Source organism: Rhinopithecus roxellana, chromosome 5 (assembly GCF_007565055.1).
Source record: "Rhinopithecus roxellana isolate Shanxi Qingling chromosome 5, ASM756505v1, whole genome shotgun sequence".
Taxonomy (NCBI): domain Eukaryota; kingdom Metazoa; phylum Chordata; class Mammalia; order Primates; family Cercopithecidae; genus Rhinopithecus; species Rhinopithecus roxellana.
Genome location: NC_044553.1, coordinates 74,481,566 through 74,505,945, shown reverse-complemented (window position 1 = coordinate 74,505,945; position 24,380 = coordinate 74,481,566). Strand labels below are relative to the sequence as shown.

General features: G+C 44.0%; 1 protein-coding gene across 2 annotated transcripts in view; it reads left to right on the top strand.

The window, feature by feature from the left end:
- The window catches only part of RYR3 (ryanodine receptor 3), a 407,410-nt gene that overhangs the window by 308,201 nt on the left and 74,829 nt on the right, over positions 1-24,380 (top strand). For both annotated transcript variants that reach the window (XM_030930996.1, XM_030930995.1), the window contains exons 64-66: positions 4,878-5,008; positions 10,311-10,631; positions 12,915-13,155. In XM_030930996.1, the coding sequence (XP_030786856.1) occupies positions 4,878-5,008; positions 10,311-10,631; positions 12,915-13,155 (693 nt within the window). The remainder of the gene's footprint in view (positions 1-4,877; positions 5,009-10,310; positions 10,632-12,914; positions 13,156-24,380) is intronic.

Here is a 24,380-nt window from a genome sequence, read left to right as displayed (position 1 = left end):
CGTGCTGTAGTCCTAGCTACTCAAGAGGCTGAGGTGAGAGAATCGCGTGAGCCCAGGCTTTCAAGGCTGCCATAAGCTATGATAGCACCACTGCACTCCACCCTGGGCTACAAGACGAGAACTTGGCTCTAAATAAAGAGAGTTTCTGTATCCAATGATAAACCCTTCCAATATATCCTCTGGCTATTATGGAGCTGTTTCTGTTTCTGATAGGCTTTTCTCTGCGGAAAGCTTGGCCCATGCCAACACTCCCTGCTGGGGAGCACTGATGACCAGGGAGCCTTATATGAATAACAGCAAGTCTTTGCCTATCTCAATCCTACCTTGGGCTTTGGGGCCAAAGTCATTCACACTGATATTTCACAGCCAGGAGCATTAATTGGCAGACTTCTGGGTTTGACTTTTACAGACTTCTGGGTTTTACTTTTTTTTTTTTTTTCCCTGGGTTTAACTTTTAACAGCTAGGCCAAGAGAGCTGTTGTTTATTTCTTGGCAAGAAGCTAGTTAGCACCATTGTGCGCCCCAGACTAGAAAATGGCCTGTTGTGGAGCTTGTGGAGTGGTCAGGTTTGTCAGTAATTAATATGAGAGGGCAGGGCCAGTCCCCTGAGTCAACACAGCACCAGAGAACTGAGACTTAGCAACCGCCTTTTACCCCAAGGACTGCCTTCGTGTCTGACTAACCTTCTAGAAATCCACTTTCAGGAGATCGTGGTTTTAATTTTGATCAAAGAGAGAGGGGATAAAAAAAAGAGAGAGAGAAGAAGAATGGATCCATTCAGTACCAAGCCACCTCAGGACCTCTTGTCTCCTAGGTTCATCTCCGTGTAAAATTTGCTATCAGGCAGGGCACAGTGGCTCATGCCTATAATCCCAGCACTTTGGGAGGCAGAGGCGGGCAGATCACCTGAGGTCAGGAGTTTAAGACCAGCCTGGCCAACATGGTGACACTTTGTCTCTACCAAAAATACAAAAATTAGTCGGGCGTGGTGGTGCATGCCTGTAGTCCCAGCTACTCAGGAGGCTAGGGCAGGAGAATCGCTTGAACCCAGGAAGCAGAGTTTGCAGGTGAGCTGAGATCGCACCACTGTACTCCAGCCTGGGTGACACAGTAAGACTCTGTCTCAAAAAAAAGAAAAAAAAAAACTATCAGATTTCATATCTCACCCCTTGTTACTCCTGATTTTCACCCAGGTTTCTTTCACCACTGCCCTCCCTGTGGCCTTGTGCTTTCACAGTTTATCTCCTCATTTCTTCCTCCAACTCACAAAGCAAGACCAAAGAGAGAAAACACCACATTTCTACTCACTGGCCACTGTGGTAAAGATGGTAAAACTCTTAGCTGAAAAAAATTGCCCCTCGTGAATGCCTGTATTTGATGTGTGGAAGCACTCACTATCCTCAGTTGTCACCAAAGGAGTTGGCAACTCAGGTCTGAAGTTAAAATGATACCCCTCTTCCCATGCCTGGCCACCACCTGGAGCTTAGTAAAGAAGAGAAATAATCGGGGAAGAGCAGATGCTGAGAAGGAAAGGCGGGGGAAGAGGCCTGGCCTGGGGCCTGCTCAGAAGTGAAGCTGCCTCGTGAGAGCCTCCCCGAGAGCACCTGCGTCTCAGCAGTCTCCGTCTCTGTGCAGCATTGATACACAAGGCACAGTAGGATTGGTTTGTCCAAGGGCTTCCACTCTCCCTCTGGAGAAGTCCTGGGTGGGGAGGTTTTAGCAGGCAAACCTTCATCCAAAGGACAAGACTGAGCCATCAGCTAAGAAGAGATTGCCTGACTGAGGACCTGTCAATCCAGTGTTGCTGACTGGGGCCGATTTTAAAGTTATTGGCTCAAATGCTTCATAGCCAAGCAGGCTATCATCCAAGCCTAAGAAGATAAAACATAAAACCGCATATATTCACTTCCTCTTATAGTCATTTGAAAGATCACTTTTTAAAATATGTTTGGTAACTTGAATGAAGACTGGGTGGGTTTTCGAAGGAATACACAGCTTTCTGCCAACTCACTCACCCTTCCCTCCTCCTCCTCTCTAGTTCAGCAGATTTATCTTATATCTCAAGCAGAACACGTCTGTATACCCCCAGATTTGCCGTCTGCAGATTCCATCATAGTTTCGTGCTGTCATTTCTTTCAAGACCAGTTAAGATCATAATTTTTCTTTTCTTTTCTTTTCTTTTCTTTTCTTCTTTGCTTTTTGAGATGGAGTCTCACCCTGTCACCCAGGCTGGAGTGCAGTGGTGCAGTCTCGGCTCACTGCAACCTCCACCTCCCAGGTTCAAATGATTCTCCTACCACAGCCTCCCAAGTAGCTGGGATTACAGGCATCCGCCACCATGCCCAGCTAATTTTTGTATTTTTAGTAGAGACAGGGTTTCACCATGTTGGCCGGGCTGGTCTCGAACTCCTGACCTCGTGATCCACCTGCCTCGGCTTCCCAAGGTGCTGGAATTACAGACGTGAGCCACTGTACCCGGCCAAGATCATATTTTTAATCCAACTCAAGTATGTCTATTTCTCTGTTAGAACAAAGCTGCAGGTTGACTCTAATCCTTAAGATTAGTCCATGCAGATATGTTATTTGACCACGTTGTTGATTTAGAGTTCAATATAGAACACAGGTTCTACATTTGCCCTGCATTTAATGAGAATGAATCTGGAGGACAAAGGTTAAGGTTAAAACTATCTAGTTTACTTCTCAGTTAAAAAAAAAAAAAAAAAAAAAAAACAAGGCTCCCCTAACCTCCCCATAATAAATACTTGTTATCCACTTTAAGACAATCTAGGCTTTTGGCATTCTAGCTTCTTGGTGCTGCTGGAATTATTGGCTGTTGTCACAGTGACAGGCAATTAACACATAGTCTTGGGCACAGGTCTCAGTGGGGAGCTGAAGGAAACCCACAAGAATTGGATGCCCTTCTGCTTCCACAGAGTCACAGTAATGCGGCAAGTGTTGGCTCTTGTCTCTAAGTGCCCTTTCTCAAGCTGGCCATTGTCGTGTGATGATCCTGTAACATTCCCCGAGGTGCAGCCCAGCACTCTCAGTTCCCAGGGATTCTGCTCATGAGCTCATATGCACAGCATCAGTGCTTGACTTGGGCTGATCAGTCCTAGAGGAAGGCAGAGTGAGGGCTTGCATATGGTAAGCCTCCCACCTAAGTCTTTTTCTTTCTTCTTTTTTTTTGAGATGGAGTCTTGCTCTCTCGCCCAGGCTGGAGTGCAGTGGTGCAATCTCAGCTCACTGCAAGCTCTGCCTCCCGGGTTCACGCCATTCTCCGGCCTCAGCCTCCCGAGTAGCTGAGACTGCAGGCGCCCGCCACCACACCCAGCTAATTTTTTGTAGTTTTAGTAGAGACGGGGTTTCACCATGTTAGCCAGGATGGTCTTGATCTCCTGACCTCGTGATCCGCCCGCCTCGGCCTCCCAAAGTGCTGGGATTACAGGCGTGAGCCACCAAGCCTGGTCCCACTTGAGTGTTAATTATAGACCTGTTGTCTGCATTTTCACCTATTATCTTTGTATCATGATCTGACAAAGGGCTCCCATTATTGGTTTGTTTGAAAAAACTCCCTCGTATCTGGGAGCTGATATCACATGAAACTTGCAAGTCAGGTTCATAGTCTCTCTGTGATTAGATATGGGCGAGTGGCTGACAGATGTTGATGGGTGGGAAAGAGATGCCTCTGGTTTCTCATTCATTAGAAAGCAACAGTTGTCAGTCCCTGCACAGGGCCCTCCTAGCCAGCTCTATCACTGTGTTATCTCACTAGCAGTAGATAAGATACAAACCCAAAGTTAAGCCCAGATCTGGGAGGAAGAAAATTTATTGCAGTTCTGACTCTGCTTTGACTAGCCAAAGGTTAGTTCCCATCCCTTGTACTTACAGACTTGGTTACCCTGCAGGCAAGTGTAAGTACTCTCAGTTGGAGAACTTGAACTCTGAACAAAGAATCCCAAGCCTTTTGTTTTTGTTTGTCTGCTTGCTTCACAGAAAGACTTAAAAACCGGACCTTAAGATATGGTGGACAGTCAACTATTTGTACAAAAGAGGGACAGGAGTAACAGTTATTTGAGGTCTCTCCTATAAATCAAGCAGTAGGTTTTAGGACCTATTGTTTCTGTTAAAAGGCAGGTCTTTTATTTTTGTGTCTCTTTGGTGCTTTGGTGTGTTACCTACTGTTCCCACTAGTGGACACCGGCTCCATCCATAGCAGAGAATAGACACAGAGAAATTACACAGATTTCAAAGCTTTTTTGAGAACAGAGGGGAATGCATCTCAATTTGGACAGCAGCAGAACTTGCTCTCACACATGCTGGGAGAGAGGGACAAAGCTGCACAGTGTATTATATCATCTTAACCAGTTAAGAACTAGGCCAGGCGCGATGGCTCATGCCTGTAATCCCAGCACTTTGGGAGGCCGAGGCGGGTGGATCACGAGGTCGGGAGATCGAGACCATCCTAGCCAACACAGTGAAACCCTGTCTACTAAAAAATAATACAAAAAGAAATTAGCCAGGTGTGGTCGTGGGCGCCTGTAGTCCCAGCTACTCAGGAGGCTGAGGCAGGAGAATAGCGTGAACCTGGGAGGTGGAACTTGCAGTGAGCCGAGATTGCGCCACTGCACTCCAGCCTGGGCAACAGAGTGAGACTGTCTCAAAAAAAAAAAAAGAGAGAGAAAAAAAGAGCTAGGATCTAAGTAGTGAGAGCGTTGGTTAGTGTCCAGAGAAAGATGAGGGGAAGAAGTGCATGCAACCTTGCTGGGCCTAGTGCCTGGGGATGTCCATGGATTAATCTATGGGGAAGGCCTGGTCCGTCAATGCATGGGGCCAGCATGTGGGGGGCAACACTTCTAAATGGACTTCTTTGTTTCCAGGCAACGCCCTGCCCTTGGAGAATGTCTGGCCTCGCTGGCAGCTGCCATACCAGTGGCATTCCTGGAGCCCACCCTTAATCGCTACAATCCTCTCTCGGTCTTCAACACCAAAACCCCCAGGGAGAGGTCTAGTAAGTATCTCCCCACAAAGGTCATCAACCCATTTCATGTGCTGAGAGGAGGGGAGCCACACAGGCAGGTAGCAGCAGTCCTGCAGCACTGTGGCTTTCTTGGTCTGAGAGGAGCCAGGAGGTGAGGTTAGGGACTAGGTTGCAGGTCTCCATCTTACTGGAGGAAAAAGCTTGGGCAAGGCTTTGTTGTGATTAGGCTTTGATGTCTTCTTCTGTAGAGTGAGGAGTCAGTGTTGCTGATTTTGAAATCCTTTCCATCCGAAGACCTCAGGGTCTCTTGTCTGCTCTGGGTTTCAGTTCCCCATCTGCACCTGGGTATGTGACTCCTTTTATGCAGTCCCTCTCCGGAGTGGCATCAGAAGGTGCGCCTCCACACTAATAACCTAATTATACTCTTCCAGTCCATGGAGAGGCTGTGCTTCTAAAGATGCTGACCACACGTTTTCATCTTCGCGGAAGATAAGACATAGAAAAGCACCAGAAGGAAGAGAAATTATACAAGAAAGAGTATTTCTTAGCAAAAGTATTGACACACTAGGTTCCACAACAGGGTGGCAAACTATGACCACAGGGCCAATCTGGGCCCCTGCCTATTTTTGTAAATAAAGTTTTATTTGAACACAACCACACCTACTTATTTACATCTGGTCTGCGGCTCCTTTAGCACAGCAGTGGCAGAATTGAGTAGAGGCAGGAAAGTTTGGCCTGCAAGGTCTAAAATATTTACTATCTGGCCCTCTACAGAAAAGTTTTCCACCCTGTCTTGTAGAATAATCCTGGAACTAAAATCCAAGGCAGGTTGTAAATCTAGTTCTGGAGGGTCCTTGTATCTGGGTTAATTGTGATCCTGCCTAAGGACAAGGGAATAGGATAGAGGAGCTTCAAGTAGGAGCCTTGAATCAAGCTTGGACTCCAACTAGAAAAAACTGCGATGATTCCATCTATTCTGAAGCAAAAATTACCAAACTGTAGGCTAATCAATATTGAGGGGAAAAAAGCCACAGTAAATTATTTTCAACCAGAACTTTCTCTATTCAGAACCAATGTTTTCTTAAAATATTGCTATACACTACCAGTAGATGGCTGAACGTGGTGGCAATTCCATTTAGTTCAAGCCCCCTTTCTCAAACGGCCGTGAGATTTAAGGAAGAAGCGTTCTGAGCGAGAAAGGGCTCATACCATACTTTTCTTTGCCACCGCTGTTTTTTTCATCTAAAGATGTGAAGTGCTAAGCCATGGCAGCTTTACTCCCACTTGCTTCCTGTTACTTCAGGTAAGAGGAGCACATTGCCCCCCAGAAATGATCACCAGGACAATTCAGATAAGGCCACTAATAAAAATCTTTCACTGAACTAGAATACAGTGGAGACTAGTGTTCTCAGAGCTAGTCAAGAGAGAAACGTTGCCAAGATGCCTCAACTTTCCAAAGTCCCATATGAAATCTGGAAGTTAACCTTTCCTCAACCCCTTCAGCCTCATTTCGCCCTTTCTTCCCTTCGAAACTAGCCCAAAAAAAAGTATTTCCGACCTTTTTTTTTTTTCTTCCCACTTCTGATTCCAAATGAGTCCTAGCTTTCCACCAAAGTGGAAGCTGAGCAACAGAGCAGACTTTGGTGAAGTTGAGAAGGAGCTGTGACATCTCCAGGCAAATGCCAGCCCAGGTGTTGCTCCCTGACTCCAAAGGGACATGGGGCCCAGTCATGACAGTTCTGGATATTTATACATTTATTCTGCTTCAACTGTGACTTGAGAAATAGTATATCTCTGTCTCTGTACCAGCACTGTGTAGAGCTTCACCTGGGAAAAGAGAGAAACTGCCTCTGCCCTTCAGTTCATAAAGGCACAATGAGGATGTTTCGCCCTGCTCCTCTGCCTTTATGAACTGAGGAAGATAGAGGGAAGCCTAGGGTGGCTTTGGAAGGGAGGGGAATTAGTCTCTTGCACTGTGCTCTTTCCCTCTCATTCTATACACCTCTACATTGATGTAATAAGACATATTCATAAATAAAAAATGACTCCCCATCATTGCATACTCCAAGGGAAGTAAAGAAACAGGGTTGTAATTGGAGATGACACAGTCCTTTATCCATTAGTGACACACTATGGGACTCTGGGTCCAGCTCCCCTGAGCCCATGTGTTTGATCACTGGATTCAGTGAAGAGTGAATGCTGACCATGTGTATGGCTCTTAAAAAGTTTATCTAGAGTCAGAGAATGACTGATGCCTTAATGAACTGTAAGAAGGTAGACTTCATTCATTACAAAGTGAGTGGTCTGAGAAACAAAGGGCGGGGAAGAATGTTTAAGATGACAGGTGATGTGAGCCTGTGGTTTAGAAATACAATATGAACTGATTTATCATGTCTTCAGTTAATTGGGCATCTCTATTAATTGACACTTGATGCTTTGCCAGCAGAATTACTCAGATTCGTATCTTTGATGCCCTGTAACATCCTGGTGCATTTTCTTCCTCATCCAAAAATTATTAAGATATACTTAGAAAAAGTTTAATACTGTTATGTGCCAGTTATTCAAAACTAGTTACATCCTTGGTTATGGGTGGCAGTGATCTATTACTCAGAACACTAGATAGACCAAAGCATCCTATTGCCAGTCAGTTTGCTTTTCTTCTGTACCCTATTGGAACTCTTTTTCTCTTTGGTTGATTATTCCAATTCTAATGTAAGCCATCTGTATTGCAAAGAGAAGAGGTGCTAAGGTGAGGCACACAGGACTTTACAATCTAATCCAGTGGTTCTTGAATTCTAACATGCATCAGAATCACCCAGGAGGCTTGTTCAAGACTGTCGAGCCCCCACCCCTAGGGTTTCTAATATGGTAAGTCAGTTTGGAGTGAGGCCCAGGAATTTGCGTTTTTAGCCGGTCTCCAGATGATGCTGATGCTGCGGTAGGAGGACCGCACTTTGAGAAATCATTGATCTAGAAGATAAAAGGACAATGATTCTAAAGATTCCCCCCTCACAATCTTGTGTCTGATTCTAAGAGGACACAGCTGAGGCTGTTTTTCTAGCAACTCACTCAGAATTCATTCTGTGGGTTTATGCTGTGGCATTTGAAGTACAAAACACCTGAATCACAAATGTTTGTTCCACTCAAGGACCAATTGCGTATAAATAACTTTTAAAGGTCATTATAATGGCTCCAACGCAGCAACCTTAAGCAACTCTGTTTTCGTTAGGCAGCAGGCAAAAAGTGTTCATGATGATGTATTGTATATGTGACGTTTAAACAAACACACCTGAGCCTTATCATTTACAATCCCACGGCAAATAGTTGTAAATTTCAGTTGCATCTATGGCAATGGCATTTTTCTGTGTGTAGAACCTCAAGGTAGAACGTTTGACTTCCCTGTGTTTACCTCTGTACTCTGAGAGTGTGTGTGTAAAATTATGTTGTTTGTAAGGGTCTCTCTAGACTCCCGTGTTCTTGTTACCCATGACCATTGTTTTCTTGCTGCGAGATGCAGGACAGACTCATTCTCTGCAAATGACCATATCTGACCCATAATTTCCTTCTACGGCAAATCACAAGAGTTCAGGGTTCTTTGGCTTTCATACTATTAATCCCTTTCAATTGTCTGGGTTTTAAAAGATGTTGGTCCACTCCTGACATCCAAGGAGGAGAGATTTTTAGCCTTCTATCTACCAAAAGGCACTAGTGATAGCAACAAAAGTCATCACTAGGGAAAGAGTAATAGTGCTTCACCGGGGCTATCCCGTAGCATAAAGTCTGCTGGGATCCATTGCTTTACAACTGCACATCCTGTCCAGGTAGAACCACTTGTCTCAGCTGCAGATTCATTCTCTCCAAGATAGCCAGGATTAGTCTGTATCTCTGCTCCATGCAGTATAACCATGAGAGAAACTGAGACCGTCCCTTTCAATTGACCAGTATTCGTAAAGGCCAAGGAATTTGGTATGGCCTCTCCTATTTATTAATCCTTCAATTCCAATGGATATAAAACCTGAAAATCTAGAGAAGAAAGACCTCAAGCCAACAGTAATCCCAATGGCAAAGGGCCTGCAGGCGTAACCCAATTCACGAAACATACGTTTGTATTTGCAGTCTTCTGCTTTATATTTGGAAATGTATGAGAACTTTGCATTTGATTCCAAATATCAAAAATAATTTCCTCAAATCTTCCAGGGAACTGATGTACTGGGAAAACACACCACATCTTTCCTGTGACTTCCCAGACTGCCTAGCTCCTTCAGTGCCTGATGTTTTTACCCCAGTGTGAGAAGTTTGGCCTGAGGATGAAGTAGACACATTCTGTAGCAAGCAGTTAGATCAGTGGGTGTGTATGCAAAGCTTTGGGCTTGTGGCTCTTACTCAGAATTGTCCGTGTCCCTCCACTCAGAGCCCTTGTTATCTTCTCACCTGTCAGGAACTTCAGGATGCTTCCAGTCTTCCTCCCGTCTTGCAGGAAAGAGTGTCTTTTACCTTATGGAAAGCAGGACAGATAAGCCCTGGATTTTTCTGTTTACAGTTCTTGCATCTGGCAGCCCTGCCTGATTGAATATTGAACTCTGTCTGTTGATCCTTCAGCCCATATGTCCTTGTCTAGAGCAGCATCCTCAATCATTCAGGGTGAGGAAAAGATAGCACTCCCACGATTCCTTACAAATCAGTCCTTGGAAACAAAAAGGATTAAGCAATTGACAGGGAGTCGATCAAGCCACCTCAGGTCATCCATCATTTCTATTGTGAAGCCAGAAATCAGTCCACGTGCGATGCTTTCCCCCCCGAGAATTCCAGCTGGATGGAAAGTTGTTGTTTCTGGTCCAGCTGAAGGACTGTTAGATGAGTGGACTTTTATTTTTCCTTTTTTAAGCTGTACAGATATGATCCAGGCAATGGCACCACAACTTGAAACTAAACACTCATCAGTTGCTTTTCTCCTCTGATTCCTCATTTTCCTGCAGGGGACACACTAAGGCCCAGGCAGTCTGGCCAAGAGGGAGAAGCCAAGAGACTGGCTTCATTACAGGGTAGTCTTAGGAACTAACTATCCCTCATCCTTGTGTCTGCTGTACTCCTTTAACCGCAGGTTTGTTTTAACCTCACCTCAACATGACATCTAGGAAGATAATGCAGCCTCTGGAAGCTGCAGTCTGTTCACAGACAGCTGGAGGACAAAAGCCACTCCACATCCAAGCTCACTGCTGTGAAGCTCTGGAAATTTATTTCTAAAGACCAAAGGAAAGGAGGGGCAGAGAGAAAGAAGCTTGCACCCACTGTGCTTTTGAATTTCTGTCCCTTTATTCTTCCTCTCGATCAGTTCTGGGGATGCCAGACACGGTAGAAGACATGTGTCCTGACATCCCCCAGCTGGAAGGCCTGATGAAGGAAATCAACGACCTGGCCGAGTCAGGGGCACGGTACACAGAGATGCCGCATGTCATCGAGGTGATCTTACCCATGCTCTGCAACTACCTGTCCTACTGGTGGGAGAGGGGGCCTGAGAACCTGCCCCCCAGCACAGGGCAGTGCTGCACCAAGGTCACCTCTGAACACCTCAGTCTCATCCTGGGCAACATTCTGAAAATCATCAACAATAACCTGGGCATCGATGAGGCCTCCTGGATGAAGCGCATTGCAGGTACCAATGCCTTTTCTCTCCGGTCCCCAGCCCAGGGGACAAGATAACTGGATTCTCTTTTCATCTCTATTATTAATTCCAAGATGGTTTTGCACAAGCTCTATCCTATATTTAAACCTCCCCGTCCCCACCCCAGCTGCTTAACAGTAAAAAGAATTGACATATTCCCCTGAAGAGCTTCCTCGAGCAAATGCTCCTGCCCTACTCCCCTACTCATCCAGGCCCCTCAAATCTCCAGGAAGCCCTTCTTAATCAACTCCACTCAAATCCAATGAACATTGCTTTATTTGATTTTGGTACTCAATAATCCCATTTGCTCTTACAGTAATAATTGTCCAGAATTTTCCTGGTAAGTAATCCTGTGTGTTTTCCACTTGTATAAAACTCACTCCCATCTGACCTACACTGTAAGTTCCTTACTGTCACTCTGCATTTGTGTTTCACTTTATGCTTTCTAAGACACCCTCATGCAGCCTCACAGTAGGGGCACTTTGGGTTTTTTCTTTTGTGTCCCTCTAAAGTTACTTGCATACAGTCAGCTCTCAATGAATGTTATTAGCCAATTTTCTCTTCCTAAAGCAACTTCAAAAAAAGGACAGGCTTGGAAAATCAATAACTACTTTCCACAGTCAGGAAACCACAAATATTTTGTGTCCTCTGTGTCAAACTACAGTCCAAGAAGATAGAAGCTAAGGCAAAATCACTGCTTTTGATGGACCTGTGATTTAGGTAGTGGAGTCCACCAGTAACATCTTTACCCATATGATCTCCTGGATCATGAATACAATGGCTAGGCTAAAGGGAGCTATTAATCCAACACTGGTATTTACTTTCCTGGACCAAGGAATCACTGTACTTCTGCAAGACCAAGGAAGAAAAGTTACTGCTTCTTCCTGTCTCACAGATGAACTGAGATCAAAATTATAAATATCTTGGGTGCCAATGGCAGCTAGATAATATAAGCCTCTGTGGACATTTGAATAGAGTTGGTGTTCCTCTATTACCCAGTAGCCCTAAAATATTGTTAACCATAAGGTAATTTTTCAATGAATTTCACTTGGTAAGTCTGAATTAAGGGAAGGAAGGGTTTCAAAAAAATCTCCTCCCTTACCTTCCTAGAGGTGCATGAAGGGAAAGTGTCACAGCATGAGGGGCACTGATGGAAACTGAAGTTTGGCCTGTTATTCCACAGGGTGAATCTAGATTTCATTCAGACAGGCTACTTATTTCTTGGTGACTAAACAAAGTCAATTTTAAGTAGTAACCTCAAATCACCCACCTAAGGTGTAGCTATTCTGATTACATATCCAGAGCAGAGTTGCTCATTGAAGAAGGCTAAGAAGTCACAACTTCTTGGTTAATGTGTCTCATCAGAGGGTGCCATTGACCTTCTCTTTCTAAAAGTATCTTTTTTATAAAAGTAAAATATAAAGTGATATTTTGAAGAAAATGGCTGGAATGCAAGCTGTTTCCAACTGAAATGTCTTAAGCTAAAGACGCTTTGAAATACACATGTGAATGTACATTGTCAATGGTTCACAACTCTCAGTCACTCATTTTTTTCTTACAATTACTCTGATCTTTAAAAAAAAAAAAAAAAAAAAAAAAAAAAAGACCAATGGAATGGCACATTGCTCTTTTCTAATTGCTTGTTTCTGCTTTTCAACTTCTAATGATCACCCCAGCCTCTTTTTATTTGTTTATAATTGATACCAGACTTATATCCCTCCCTTGGAGCCCAGAGGAGTCTCCAGGCAATAGGTTGGCAGGTTTCAAGTCTTGAGGGCTGAGGATGGTAGTAGGATTAATGTGCTTTTAACAACAGATTGTTCTGTAAAATAACCAGAAAGCATATATTGAGTGCGCGCTCTTAGCACAGTACTTGTTGTTAATAAAAGGCTTCCTTCAGGAAGTTTACAACCTGCTAGTGAGCCAAAAGCAAAAAGAATGGACTGTAAAATAATACAAAATAGTCTGTCGTGAAGAGCTAAGGGGTGTGGCATAGGCCATGTGTGCATGAGAGGTTCGGGGGAGGCAGGGGCTCCCCATGGCCTGGAAGAGCAGAGCAGGAATATGGACCTTGTCCCATAGTGGCCTCGGTCCCCCATCCCCCGAGGTGGCTCTATGAAAGGGAAGTATCAAGGGGAAGATTGAAGAAGGGAACAAGGGGCAGGTGCCATCCTGAGCTGATGGGATTCCACGGCCCCACCTTTCAATCATGTCTTTCATTTTCATCAATTGCCATAATATGTGAAATGACGGAGAGGCTCTTTGTAAACCCAGTGTATGCACAGCCCATCATCAGCAAAGCCAGGGCCGACCTGCTGAGAAGCCACTTCATCCCAACTCTGGAGAAGCTGAAGAAAAAGGCTGTCAAGACCGTGCAGGAGGAGGAGCAGTTGAAAGCCGATGGCAAAGGGGACACCCAGGAGGCGGAGCTCCTCATCCTGGATGAATTCGCGGTCCTCTGCCGAGATCTCTATGCCTTCTACCCCATGCTGATCCGCTACGTGGACAACAACAGGTACGGAGGAGACCACTAGGAGCCTGTCTGCCCCTCTGTGGGGCTAGTTTAGGCAACGGAATAAAACGGAAAGATGGTGTTGGGTTGTTGACAGTGAGATAAAGGAGGTGATAGCCGCCCCCACCATTCTCCTTCCCAACACCAATGGTTCCTGCTGTAGGAGCTCTGGGCAGTGCTTTCCTGGAGCAACGATTTTGTATGGTCTGTGACATGGCCATCCCCTCCATCTTTATGGGCTACCGCAGGTCAGAGGAAGTTGGTCAAATAAAGGTAGCAGTGACCCACTTCTGCCCCTCTGCTGTTCACTCATGTATTCCTTCAACCAGTACTGCCTGACTGTGTGTTAAGCGCTCTTCTAGGCTTTAAGTGATAGGAGTGAATAGAAGAGACAAGCTCTCTGGCCTAGGGAGATTTCTTTCTGGAGCTAGGAGAGGTGCATAAACAATAAACAACCCATATAAGTAAATTATATAGAGCGGGGCAAGGGGAATTAGGAGGGTCAGGGTGGGGTGGAGTTGTGTTTTTAGATGGGATGTTACTGAGAAATCTGCATTTGAGCAAAGACCTGAAGTCAGTAAAGTTTGGAACCAGAAAGATCTGGGGCGAGGATGTTGCAGGAAGAGGAAACGTCTGGTGCGGGCCCCGAGAAAAGAGTGTGTTTGGGATGTTCAAAGGACCAAAAGGAGGCCAGTGTAGCTGAAGCAGAGGGAGGGGTGGGGAAGAGCAGTACGGGATGTCAGACGGGCAACATGGGGCTGAGCGTCCAGGCCTGGGAGGCCACTGTGAGGACTCTGACTTTTACTCTGAGTGAAATAACAAACCCCTGGAGATGTTGAGGGAGTCTGGAATGTGATCTGATTCACTCTTTGAGCACTGTAGCAAGGGGTGGAGGTGGTAGGGAAGGAAGACGACCAGTGGGAGGCTCTCCATGATCCAGGCAAGAGTGGAATGTGATCCACAGAAACTGAAAGTGGATTAGCAGTGTCAGGGGTGGGAGAGAGTGATGGGGAGGGACCGCTTTATGCTTTTTCTTAAGGACTGGGGTTTCCTTTTGGGGTGATGAAAACGTCCTGGAACTGGATAATGATTGTAGTTTCACAGCATTGTGAATGTACTGAACATCACTGATTGCAAATTTTATGTTATATGCATTTTGCCAGGTTTTATTTTTTATATATATAATATATAAAATATATAATATTTATATTATAATATGAAATATATATATTATATATATATATATTTTTTTTTGAGATGGAGTCTTGCTCTGTCACCCAGGCTGGCATGCAGTGGCATAATCTTGGCTCACTGTAACCTCCACCTCCTGGGCTCGTGCAATTCTCCCGCTTCAGTCTCCTGAGTAGCTGGGATTACAGGTGTGCGCCACCATGCCTGGCTAATTTTTTGGTATTTTAGTAGAGATGGGATTTTACCATGTTGCCCAGGGTGGTTTCGAACTCCTGAGCTCAGGCAATCTGCCCGCCTCGGCTTCCCCAAAGTGTTGGGATTATAGGCGTGAGCCACCACGCCTGACCCTCTTTTTTTTCTTTTTTTTTTTTTAAGTTGATGGTGACTGAGGCCAGGATGGTAGCAGTGAAGGTTGCCAGACGTTATCAGATGCTGGGTCAGTTTTGAAAGTAGAACCCATGGAATTTCCAAATTGGGAATGAGAGAAAAGAGAAGAGTCAAAAATGATTCCAGGAGTTTTGCCTGAGTACATGGAAGAACGGCCTTTTCAGCAATTGAGGAAGACTGTGGATACATCAGATTTGGCCAAGGTTGGAGTGAGGTTGTTGAGGGGAGGATCAGGAGATCACTTTCAGACATGTTGAATTTAGTTGCCTATTCAGTAGAAAAGTGAAAATATTGAATGGGTAATTGCATATAAGATCCAGAGTTCAGGGGAGAGGTCTGGTGTACACATATGCATTTTGGAGTAATCGATACATGTAAGGACTGTAAGGACTGTGAGACTAGATGAGATAAGTAAAGGATTGAGGAAGAGACAGAAAAGTTCCTCAGTACTAAGAGGTCAGGCAGAAGAAGAGGAACAGCAAATGAGACTGAGAGGGAGAAACCAACAAGACAGTAGGAAAGCCAACAGAATGTTGTATCCTGGGTGCCAACTTCACAAAGAGCTTCTAGAAGGAAAGAATGACCAACTGTTTCGAATGCTCCTGGTAAATAAGATGAGAACTGAGAACTGAGACTGGGCATTATATTAAGTAGCTCATTAGTTATTGGTGACTTTGACAAGAGCAGTGTCTGTGAAAAGTATTGAAGATAAAAAGCCTCTTTGGGATGGGTTAAAAGAATGAGAGAAAAGGACTTGGATCCAGCAATGCAGGCAACTTGTTCAAGTTTTACTCTAAAGGAGAACAGAGAAATGAGACACTAGCTAGAGGCAGAAGGAGGGTGGTCAAGAGAGGAGTTGTTAACATAGGAAACTTGTCAGGTTGATTCTTCACCAATGGGAAGGATCCAGTAGAGACGGGGCCTACGATCATGGAAGAGAGAGACAATTTCTAAGACAATGCCCGTGAGCAGGCAAAAGGTCAGCCTTAGGAAGTTCATCCACAGCAACAGACAGGAGGGCAGAGACTGTGGGTGCTGATGCGTGCACACACACACACACACACACCCCTACATTCAGAGAGAGAGAGGTCTTTTGGGGTCCTTTTCTGATTGCTTTTATTTTCTCCATGAAGTAGGAAGCAAGATCATCAGTTGGGGATGAAGATGGGGAAAGGTGCTAGAGGTTTGAAGAGTAAAGAGAAGGTATGAGGTGGTTCCCAGGGAGAGTGGAAGAGTAGATGGACCAGGGAAATGCAGGGTGATTACCAGGCAGCATTAAGAGATCTCTGCTCATGAATTTACAGTAAGACCCATTGGCAGGTTATCTTTTTCTCCAGTCAAATTCAGCTGTCAGATATCAACCAAGAATAGGAAGTAAATTGCATTTAATGAGAGGTGAGGTTTTGCAAAGTGAGAATAACAAAAACAGGTTAGGGAGTTAAGGGTATATGTAAGGGGGTAATTATAAAGATTTATCATGGAATTTAAGCCGGATGAGGAGGAGGACAAAACGTAGAAAGCCTAATGTGCATGAACAGACAGAGGATCAAAGGATTTTTGGAGAGTGGGTACTAGATAGGAGGAAGGTGGAGGTCAGAGAAGTGAAATGCATGGATTTCAGATTATGGGGTTAGGGGAGGTTACAATTATTAGTAATGACCATGGGATTGCATGCTGAGGCAGGTGGAGGGCAAGACCCTTAGAGAAGAAATCAACAGACGAAAAGGCTATGGAACTGGAAAATCATAAACACATATATTGAAGTCACTGAGAATGAAGACCGGTGACATGTTGAGATGAATATTAGTGAGATATGTGCTGAAAGCATGGGTAAAGGAAGGGGAATGGCTCAAATTAGTGGACACCTTGGTATGAGATGAAATTCAAAACTGGAGACTTACGGAGATACTTCATGCTGCGTGTCTCTGTTCTGACATTTGAGCACCATTTAGAGAGGAGAGGTGGAAAACAGCACAATATAATGAACTTATCCAAACCTGCTGCTCCCTATTCTCAAGGCCTCTTCCCCCAACCTGAGTCCTTCAGGAGGGTCACCCAGAATCCTCATTCTCCCCCTGTCCCTTGCCTTCAGCCCTTCACACTGACTCTGTGCACCTTCCCTTCTCTCCCATCAGTCAGTCCCCTGGGGTGGTGGCCATATGCTGTGCTGGACAGGCTGCGTATCCCAGCTCACCGTCATCACTCCTATTCTACAGAACTTCAAAGGTTGAAAATCTCTAATGTCATAATTAGGAAAATTAATTCATGTCATAAGATAAATTTTTAATGTAAGTCACTCTTTCCCCAGTGTTCATTTGGTGCACAGAATTTAGCTGAGTCAAAATAAATAATTAAACAACAATTATATGAGAAATGTGAAGGCTTGTGGGAATATAAGTCTGCAAAATCATAAAGCTATTGATAGGATGAACACAGACATTTTCATTGTATCTTATGGTATGATCCTTACCCTATTTGTGGGTTTTGTTGCTTTTTTCCCTGCAATCAAATACGTGTCAGTTGTCCAAGTCCATTCTCCAGTTCTCCAGCACCAATTGGGTATCCAACAATCCAATTTAATTCTGACAGTAACTATGCAGAGTTAGTGCAGATCCCACAGGGTAAGGGCTCAATTCTGCAAGACTGTTCCACTTCAGACACCAGCCACAAATGAGTTGCCCAGGCTACTCACACTTCTGCCCAGTGAACTGCAAATCCCATGGTTCTCATGACCTGGTTTGATAATTCACTCAAGTCTGATAATTCACTGGAATAGCTTATAGAACTCAGGAAAGCACATTAACAATTACAGGCTTGTTAGAAAAGAATCAACTCAGGAACATTCAAATGAAAGAGACGCATAGGGAAATGTATGGGCGTAGGGGAGTGCAGGACCTCTGTGTCCACCCTGGCACACACCACCCTCCCAGCCCATCGATGTGTTTACCAACCTGTAGGCTCCCTGCATCTCATCGTACAAGCTTTTATGTAAGTTTCATTGATAAATCATTGGCCATTGGTGATTGAGATTGAACTCAATCTTCAGCACCTCCTCTCTCCCCAGAGGTAGGGAGTGAGGCTGAAAGTTCCAACCCTCTAACCATGTGCTTGGTCTTTCTAGCAACCAGTGCCATCCTGAAGCTACCTAGCCCTTCCCCACTCAAGGGTCACTTCATTAGCATAAACCCAGGTGTGGTCAAAGGTGCTCGTTATATATAACAAAAGAAACTCCTATTACTCAGGAAATTCCACGAGTTCTAGTAGCTCTGTGCCAGGAAACAGAGGACAAAGACTAATACATATTTTTATTATACCATACCCTTCTAAAATTTAAAACCCTAAAATACAAATTTGCAAATGTTTAATTTTAAGGTACCCATTATAGATATTGAAGGGATGCAGAAATATTTGGGGGAACATTGGTAATTTTGAGTGGTAACCCATTCTGCCACGGGCAAGAAATGGGCCTGGATATACTCATTTTAGCATTTATTTTAATTTATTTTATGAGGCAAATTGTACTTACTATTTAAAATAACCTAATTAAGATTACTTATATTTAACATTCCAAAAGAAACACTTTACAACAACACCTTACACACACACATACACTCGCTGTCTCTCTTTCTCTCTCTCTCTCTCTCTCTCTCTCTCTCTATATATATATATATATATATATACACACACACATATAAAATCTTATCTTTCCTTACCTATCTATGGGAAATTGTAGTCATTTTCACACACAGAAAAACCCTGCTTTTTTGAGGGTTATTTTAGTCATTTCCCCATCATAATAATGTTAGCAGTGTAGAGAAGGAAATTGCCAGAGTTTGAAGTGAAAAATAAAAGTAGAGTAAAGTTGCTCCTGGAAAGCTCTTTAATTGCATTTGTCACTATTGACGATCAAGACTCAAGACAGAGTATGTTATACTTATGCAGTGTTTGACAGTTGCTAAAAATGGCAATGTCAGAGAGTCTTTGAGATCATCATTAATTCATTCATCCCCACTTTTCAATCTGTTCTTCCCAGAGCATCACGGTCATATGAGCCGTGCTGAGAAATACAGCCTTCCAACATGAGTGCCTTTACTTTCTTCAGGTCCTCTCTTCATCCAAAAAATTAGCTGGCTTTGAATTACGGAATCGTGGCCTTGGCAGGGTTGTTAGAGGTCACCTCATCTTACCTCCCGGTGGATGGAAAAATACCCCTTCCTTTTTCCTATCGTGACTTTCTGCCTCTGGTTGTTGGGAAAAGTGGAGGGCAAAAGACAAGAGGGACAGCATTGCCATGCATGCAATCCCATTCTGGTTTCAGACGGTTCAAACCATGTGAGCTCAGAGGATAACTCCTACCTATCAGCTCTGATTTTACTCTCCAGAACCACACAAAATTACTCTAACCCCCCTTGTGGCAGCTCTTTAAATATGTAACAGAGCCATCTTGGGCTTTCCTCTTCCCTGCTTTTTCTTGTCATATTAAACCTCTGTGCTCTTTTCTGCCCTGCCACAGCAGTGTGTGAAGTTTCTTTGGTGTCTGGAATACTCTTCTGAAGAACGGCTTCTGTTGATCAGTGTCCAACCTGAAGCTGACCCAGAATAAGCAAGAACCAGTTGTGGTGTACTCAGTGCGGGGCACATAAGTGCTTCGCTTCCTTTTGCGAGGAGATAAAAGTCAAGATGTATTAAACAAGTCTCTCTCTCTCTTTTTTTTTTTTTTTTTTTTTTAGACAGAGTCTCACTCTGTTGCCCAGGCTGGAGTGCAGTGGCATGATCTTGGCTCACTGTAACCTCTGCCTCCCAGGTTCAAGCGATTCTCCTGCTTCAGCCTCCTGAGTAGCTGGGACTCCAGGTACACGCCACCACACCTGGCTAAATTTTTTTGTATTTTTAGTAGAGACAGGGTTTCACCATGTTGGTCAGGCTGGTCTTAAACTCCTGACCTCAGGTGATCCGCCTGCCTCTGCCTCCCAAAGTGCTGGGATTATAGGAGTGAGCCACCGCACCTGGCCTAAACAAGTCTCTCTTTCTAAAAGGCAATCAGCTTCCTAGGCCCCTTCCTGGGAGTCAGAAATATTTGGAACTTAGCACTGAACTTTAAATAGTGAGATTTTTGGTGAAAACCTCTCTCTCAAACTGTTGAAGGGAGTTAGAGTAAATCCCATGCAGTTAGAGTAAATCCCATGCAGTTAGAGTAAATCCCATGCAGCAGCTACCTCAGGCTTGGTCTTCTGGGGGAGGCTTTCGAACAAAGCTGAAAAAAGCTCTTACCTCCAAAGTAGACATGCTGACTGTGAACACGGGAGCGTGGCTTTAGTTTCTTTCCAAACCTGATCATTTGTCCGTTGTTTTTGTTTTGTTTTGTTTCTGTTTGTTTGTTGGTTTGTTTTTTTGGGACAAAGTCTCGCTCTGTTGCCCAGGCTGGAGTGCAGCAGCGCGATCTCAGCTCACTGCAACCTCCACCTCCCGGGTTCAAGTGATTCTCCTGCCTCAGCCTCCCTAGTAGCTGGGATTACAGGCATGCGTCACTACACCTGGCTAATTTTGTATTTTTAGTAGACACGGGATTTCGCCATGTTGGTCAGGCTGGTCTTGAAGTCCTGACCTCAGGTGATCCACCCGCCTCGGCCTCCCAAAGTACTGGGATTACAGGCTCATGCCTGCGCCCGGCCCCATTTGTCTTTTTGAAAATGAAAGTCTAAGTCTCCATACTCCTGCCACCATCCAGGATTCTGTTCCTATGCTTCTTGTTTTTTTCTGCGACTGTGCTCAGTTATTTTATCCACTTGGGTTGCTGCTGCTCTTTTGGTTATTGTTATAAAGTTAAGGGGTACAAGTACAGTTTTGTTACATAGATACATTGCTTAGTGGCAAAGTCTGGACTTTTAGTGTAACCATCACCCAATACAAAAACCTCTCTGGAAAATAGTTTGGAAATTTCTCAAAGAACTAAAAATAGAACTACTATTCAATCCAGCAGTCTCACTGCTAGGTATCTACCCAAAGGAAAAGAAATCATTATATCGAGTAGATACTTGCACTCATATGTTTACTGCAGCACTATTCACGACAGCAGAGAGATGATATCAACCCAAGCATCCAATCAATGGATGCCTGCATTTAAAAAAAAAGTGGGATACACATACACACACACAGTAGAATACTGTTTAGTGATTAAAAAGAATGAAAGCGTGTCTTTTGTAGTAATGTGGATGGATTTTGGAGGCCATTATCTTAAATGAGACAACTCAGAAACAGAAAGCCAAATACCACATGTTCTCACTTAGTGGGAGCTGAATAATGTGTCCACATGGGCATAGAGTGTAGAATAATAGACATTGGAGATTCAGAAGGGTTGGATGGAGCTGAGGGATGAGAAATTACTAAATGAGGACAATGTACCTTATTCGAGTGATATGGCAGAATCTCTGACAGTTACCTCTAAACCCAGCCTTCTTCTCTGCCTAGCCTTGAGTTTTCCAATTGCCTTTTGGCAAGCAGTGCAGATGTTAAAAGAGACCCACAGATCAGCTAGGTATCTACAAGAAAATCAAGCGACTAAATATTGACAGAGATGGTGAATCCCATAGGAGACTGGGATCAAGCAGGAGAAGCACCTTGTTGCATTAATTGGGGGCAGAGAGGGTATGAGTGAATATGAAAAGCTGGGTCAGGATCTTCCGTTCTCCCACAAACACCTTCCTTGACTTGCGTGCCTAGGGGAAAACCTTTAATGAGATGTTTTTCATTGCACTTATCACTCTGAACTTGAAGAAAGAACCTCAGTAGAGATAAAGAGCAAATATCTGCCTCTTAGAAGAGGGGTGGCCAAAGAGAAATATGTTCAGCTGAAACTGCATTCTCACACGAAGGCAACAAGATGAAAATCCTTTTCCTTCTCCCACCAGGAAACCATAGTTACTCAAGATTTTGTTCCTGACGCTCTTGCTCCTCACAGTCCCTGTGGCTGTGCTTTTCCTTGGCTAGATAGGATATGACCCTCACCTTTTCCCACTGAAGGCATCTCGAAAACCTATGAAGCTCATTTAAACCAAAACACTAAGGAATGAACAGCTGGTAGTTCTGATAAAATTTGACATTTGACCCTGAAAAATCAATAGGAAAGAAATCAGAAAGCATTGCCAACTTCAAGCCTCAAGTTTGAATTGCATTTGGCTGCTTATAATGGAGAATTGGCTATAGTGGCTTAAACAAATGAGAAATTTAATCTCACACAGGAAAGAAGTCCAAAGATAGCTCAGCTAGGGCCAGTATTGTTCCTCGTTAGAAAGCCTCATTCCTTTGTCTTTCTTTCTTTCTCTTTCTTTCTTTCTTTCTCTCTTTCTCTCTCTCTTTCTCTCTCTCTCTTTCTTTCTTTCTTTCTTTCTTTCTTTCTTTCTTTCTTTCTTTCTTTCTTTCTTTCTTTCTTTCTTTCTTTCTTTCTTTCTTTCTTTTTCTTTCTTTCTTTCTCTTTCTTTCGAGACTGAGTCTTGCTCTGTGGCCCAGGCTAGAGTGCAATGGCACAATCTGGGTGCTCACTGCAACCTCTGCCTCCCGGGCTCAAGCGACTCTCCTGCCTCAGCCTCCTGAGTAGCTGGGATTACAGGTGCCCACCACCTTGCCCAGCTAATTTTTGTATTTTTTTTTTTTTTTTTTAGTAGAGACAGGGTTTCACCACATTGGCCAGGCTAGTCTCGAACTCCTGACCTCAAGTAATCCACCCGCCTTGGCCTCTCAAAGTGCTGGGATTACAGGTGTGAGCCACCATGCCCAGCCTCATTCCTTTGTCTTTATATCCTCAACATTGCCTTCCATCTTTGAAGTTACTTTATGACATAATAAGCCAATTAAGAGTTCCATCCACCATATTTTCATTCCAGACAGGAAGTAGGAAATCAACAGGAGAAAGGCAAAAAGGCACCTTCAGCTATCTGATCCCTTCTTAGAGATTTATTTCCAGGAGGCCCGTCCAACAAGTTCTGCATTCATCGTATTGATCAGAACTTAGTTACATAGCTGTAGCTCAAGGGAAGCTGGGTAATGTGATCTTTAGCAGGGCACAGTGCCACCCTGAACAAAATGGGGTTTGTTACTATGGAAGAAGAGGAGAATGAGTATTGGGCAGACAACCAGTAATGCCAGCTATATAAAGGAGAGGCTGCTTGAATCTGAAAACAAGAGAGATTACATAAGAATGTCCCTGAGGCTGGAACCAAGGGCAGTAAGGAATTCAGGAGATAAGAGAGGGATCCCAAAGTGATCTTGGCCTCATGAGTCTTTATATTTCTTAGCCTGGTGCTCCTCACGAATGGGTAGGAGGTACAGGCTACCCACAATTCAGTCTGATGTCCTAGGGCTTAAGGAACTGGCTTTTGGTAGCTGTTACCCTACATGGGGCAAGAGGCATCAGGTTTTTCAGACCATTTTGAGACGCAAATTTTTTTACCTTAAGAAAGACAATAGTTTAACTTGTGTCAGTCTGATATTGTGATATAATAAATATGTATTTGCTCTTCATCCCTGCTTTCTGGCACAGAGCTTCTAAAACTCATGGAATTTCCTGAAGGAAAGGGGTGAAAGGAGCATCTTGTTATTCATAATAAGCCCCTTTTGACCATACCTGAGTTTATTCTAATGAGGTGACTCTTGGAGAATGGAGACTGGCTGCCAGATGTACCAACTCTGCAGTTACAGGGTTGGGACTTTGAGCCCTACCACCATTTACCCTCCCCTAACCTCTAGGAAGAGGAGAGGGGCTGCATATTGAGTTTAATAACCAGTGGCCAGTGGTTTCAGCAATCATGCCTAGATAATGGAGCCACCACAGAACAAAATCCTAAGCTATGGGGTTTGGAGATGTCCATGTTGCTGAACCCATGAAGGTACTGGGAAGGTGGTGTGTCTGGAGAAAGCATGAAAGCTCCCTGCCTCTTCCCCCATACCTTGCCCTATGCATTTCTTTCATTCGGCTATTCCTTGGTTGTGTCCTTTATAATAAACTGGTGATGGTAAATCCAGTATTTTCCTGAGTTCTGTGAGCTGCTCTAGCAAATTATTGAACCCAGTGAACGGGTTGGTTGTAGCCAATTGGTCAGAAGTACAGGTCACAACCTGGGACTTGAGACCGGCATCTGAAGTGAGGGGCAGGCTTGTGGGTCTGAGCCCTTAACCTGTGGGGTCTGCACAAACTCCAGGTAGTTAGTGTCGTATTTGAAGTGTAGGTCAATCAGTGTCTGAAGAGTTGAAGAATTGTTTTATGTGAGAAAACCCCCACATGTTTGATATCAGAAGTGCTGAGCAGAGAAACAGTGGGGTTTTTTTTTGTTTGTTGTTTGTTTCAGTTAGTTTCAGGTCTCTGTAGACATTTGAAAATGGCAACTTACCCAGCCTTTGGAAGTATAATTTAATTTGAATATGTAAGCCACTTCACTGCAAGACAGCTTGTAGAAACAACTGAATTTCTGAAACTGCAGTTCAGCCTTCTTGGTGCTACTGCAAAATTTCTTAACTATTTTTTTTATGAATAATGCTTATTTATAGGGAATCTTCAAACCATTTTAGAGGGCATAGATGAGGATAATTGATCTCTGCTTATACACTTCAAATCACAGTGAAAAACATATTATCTTACAAAATTTCATTGATAAAAC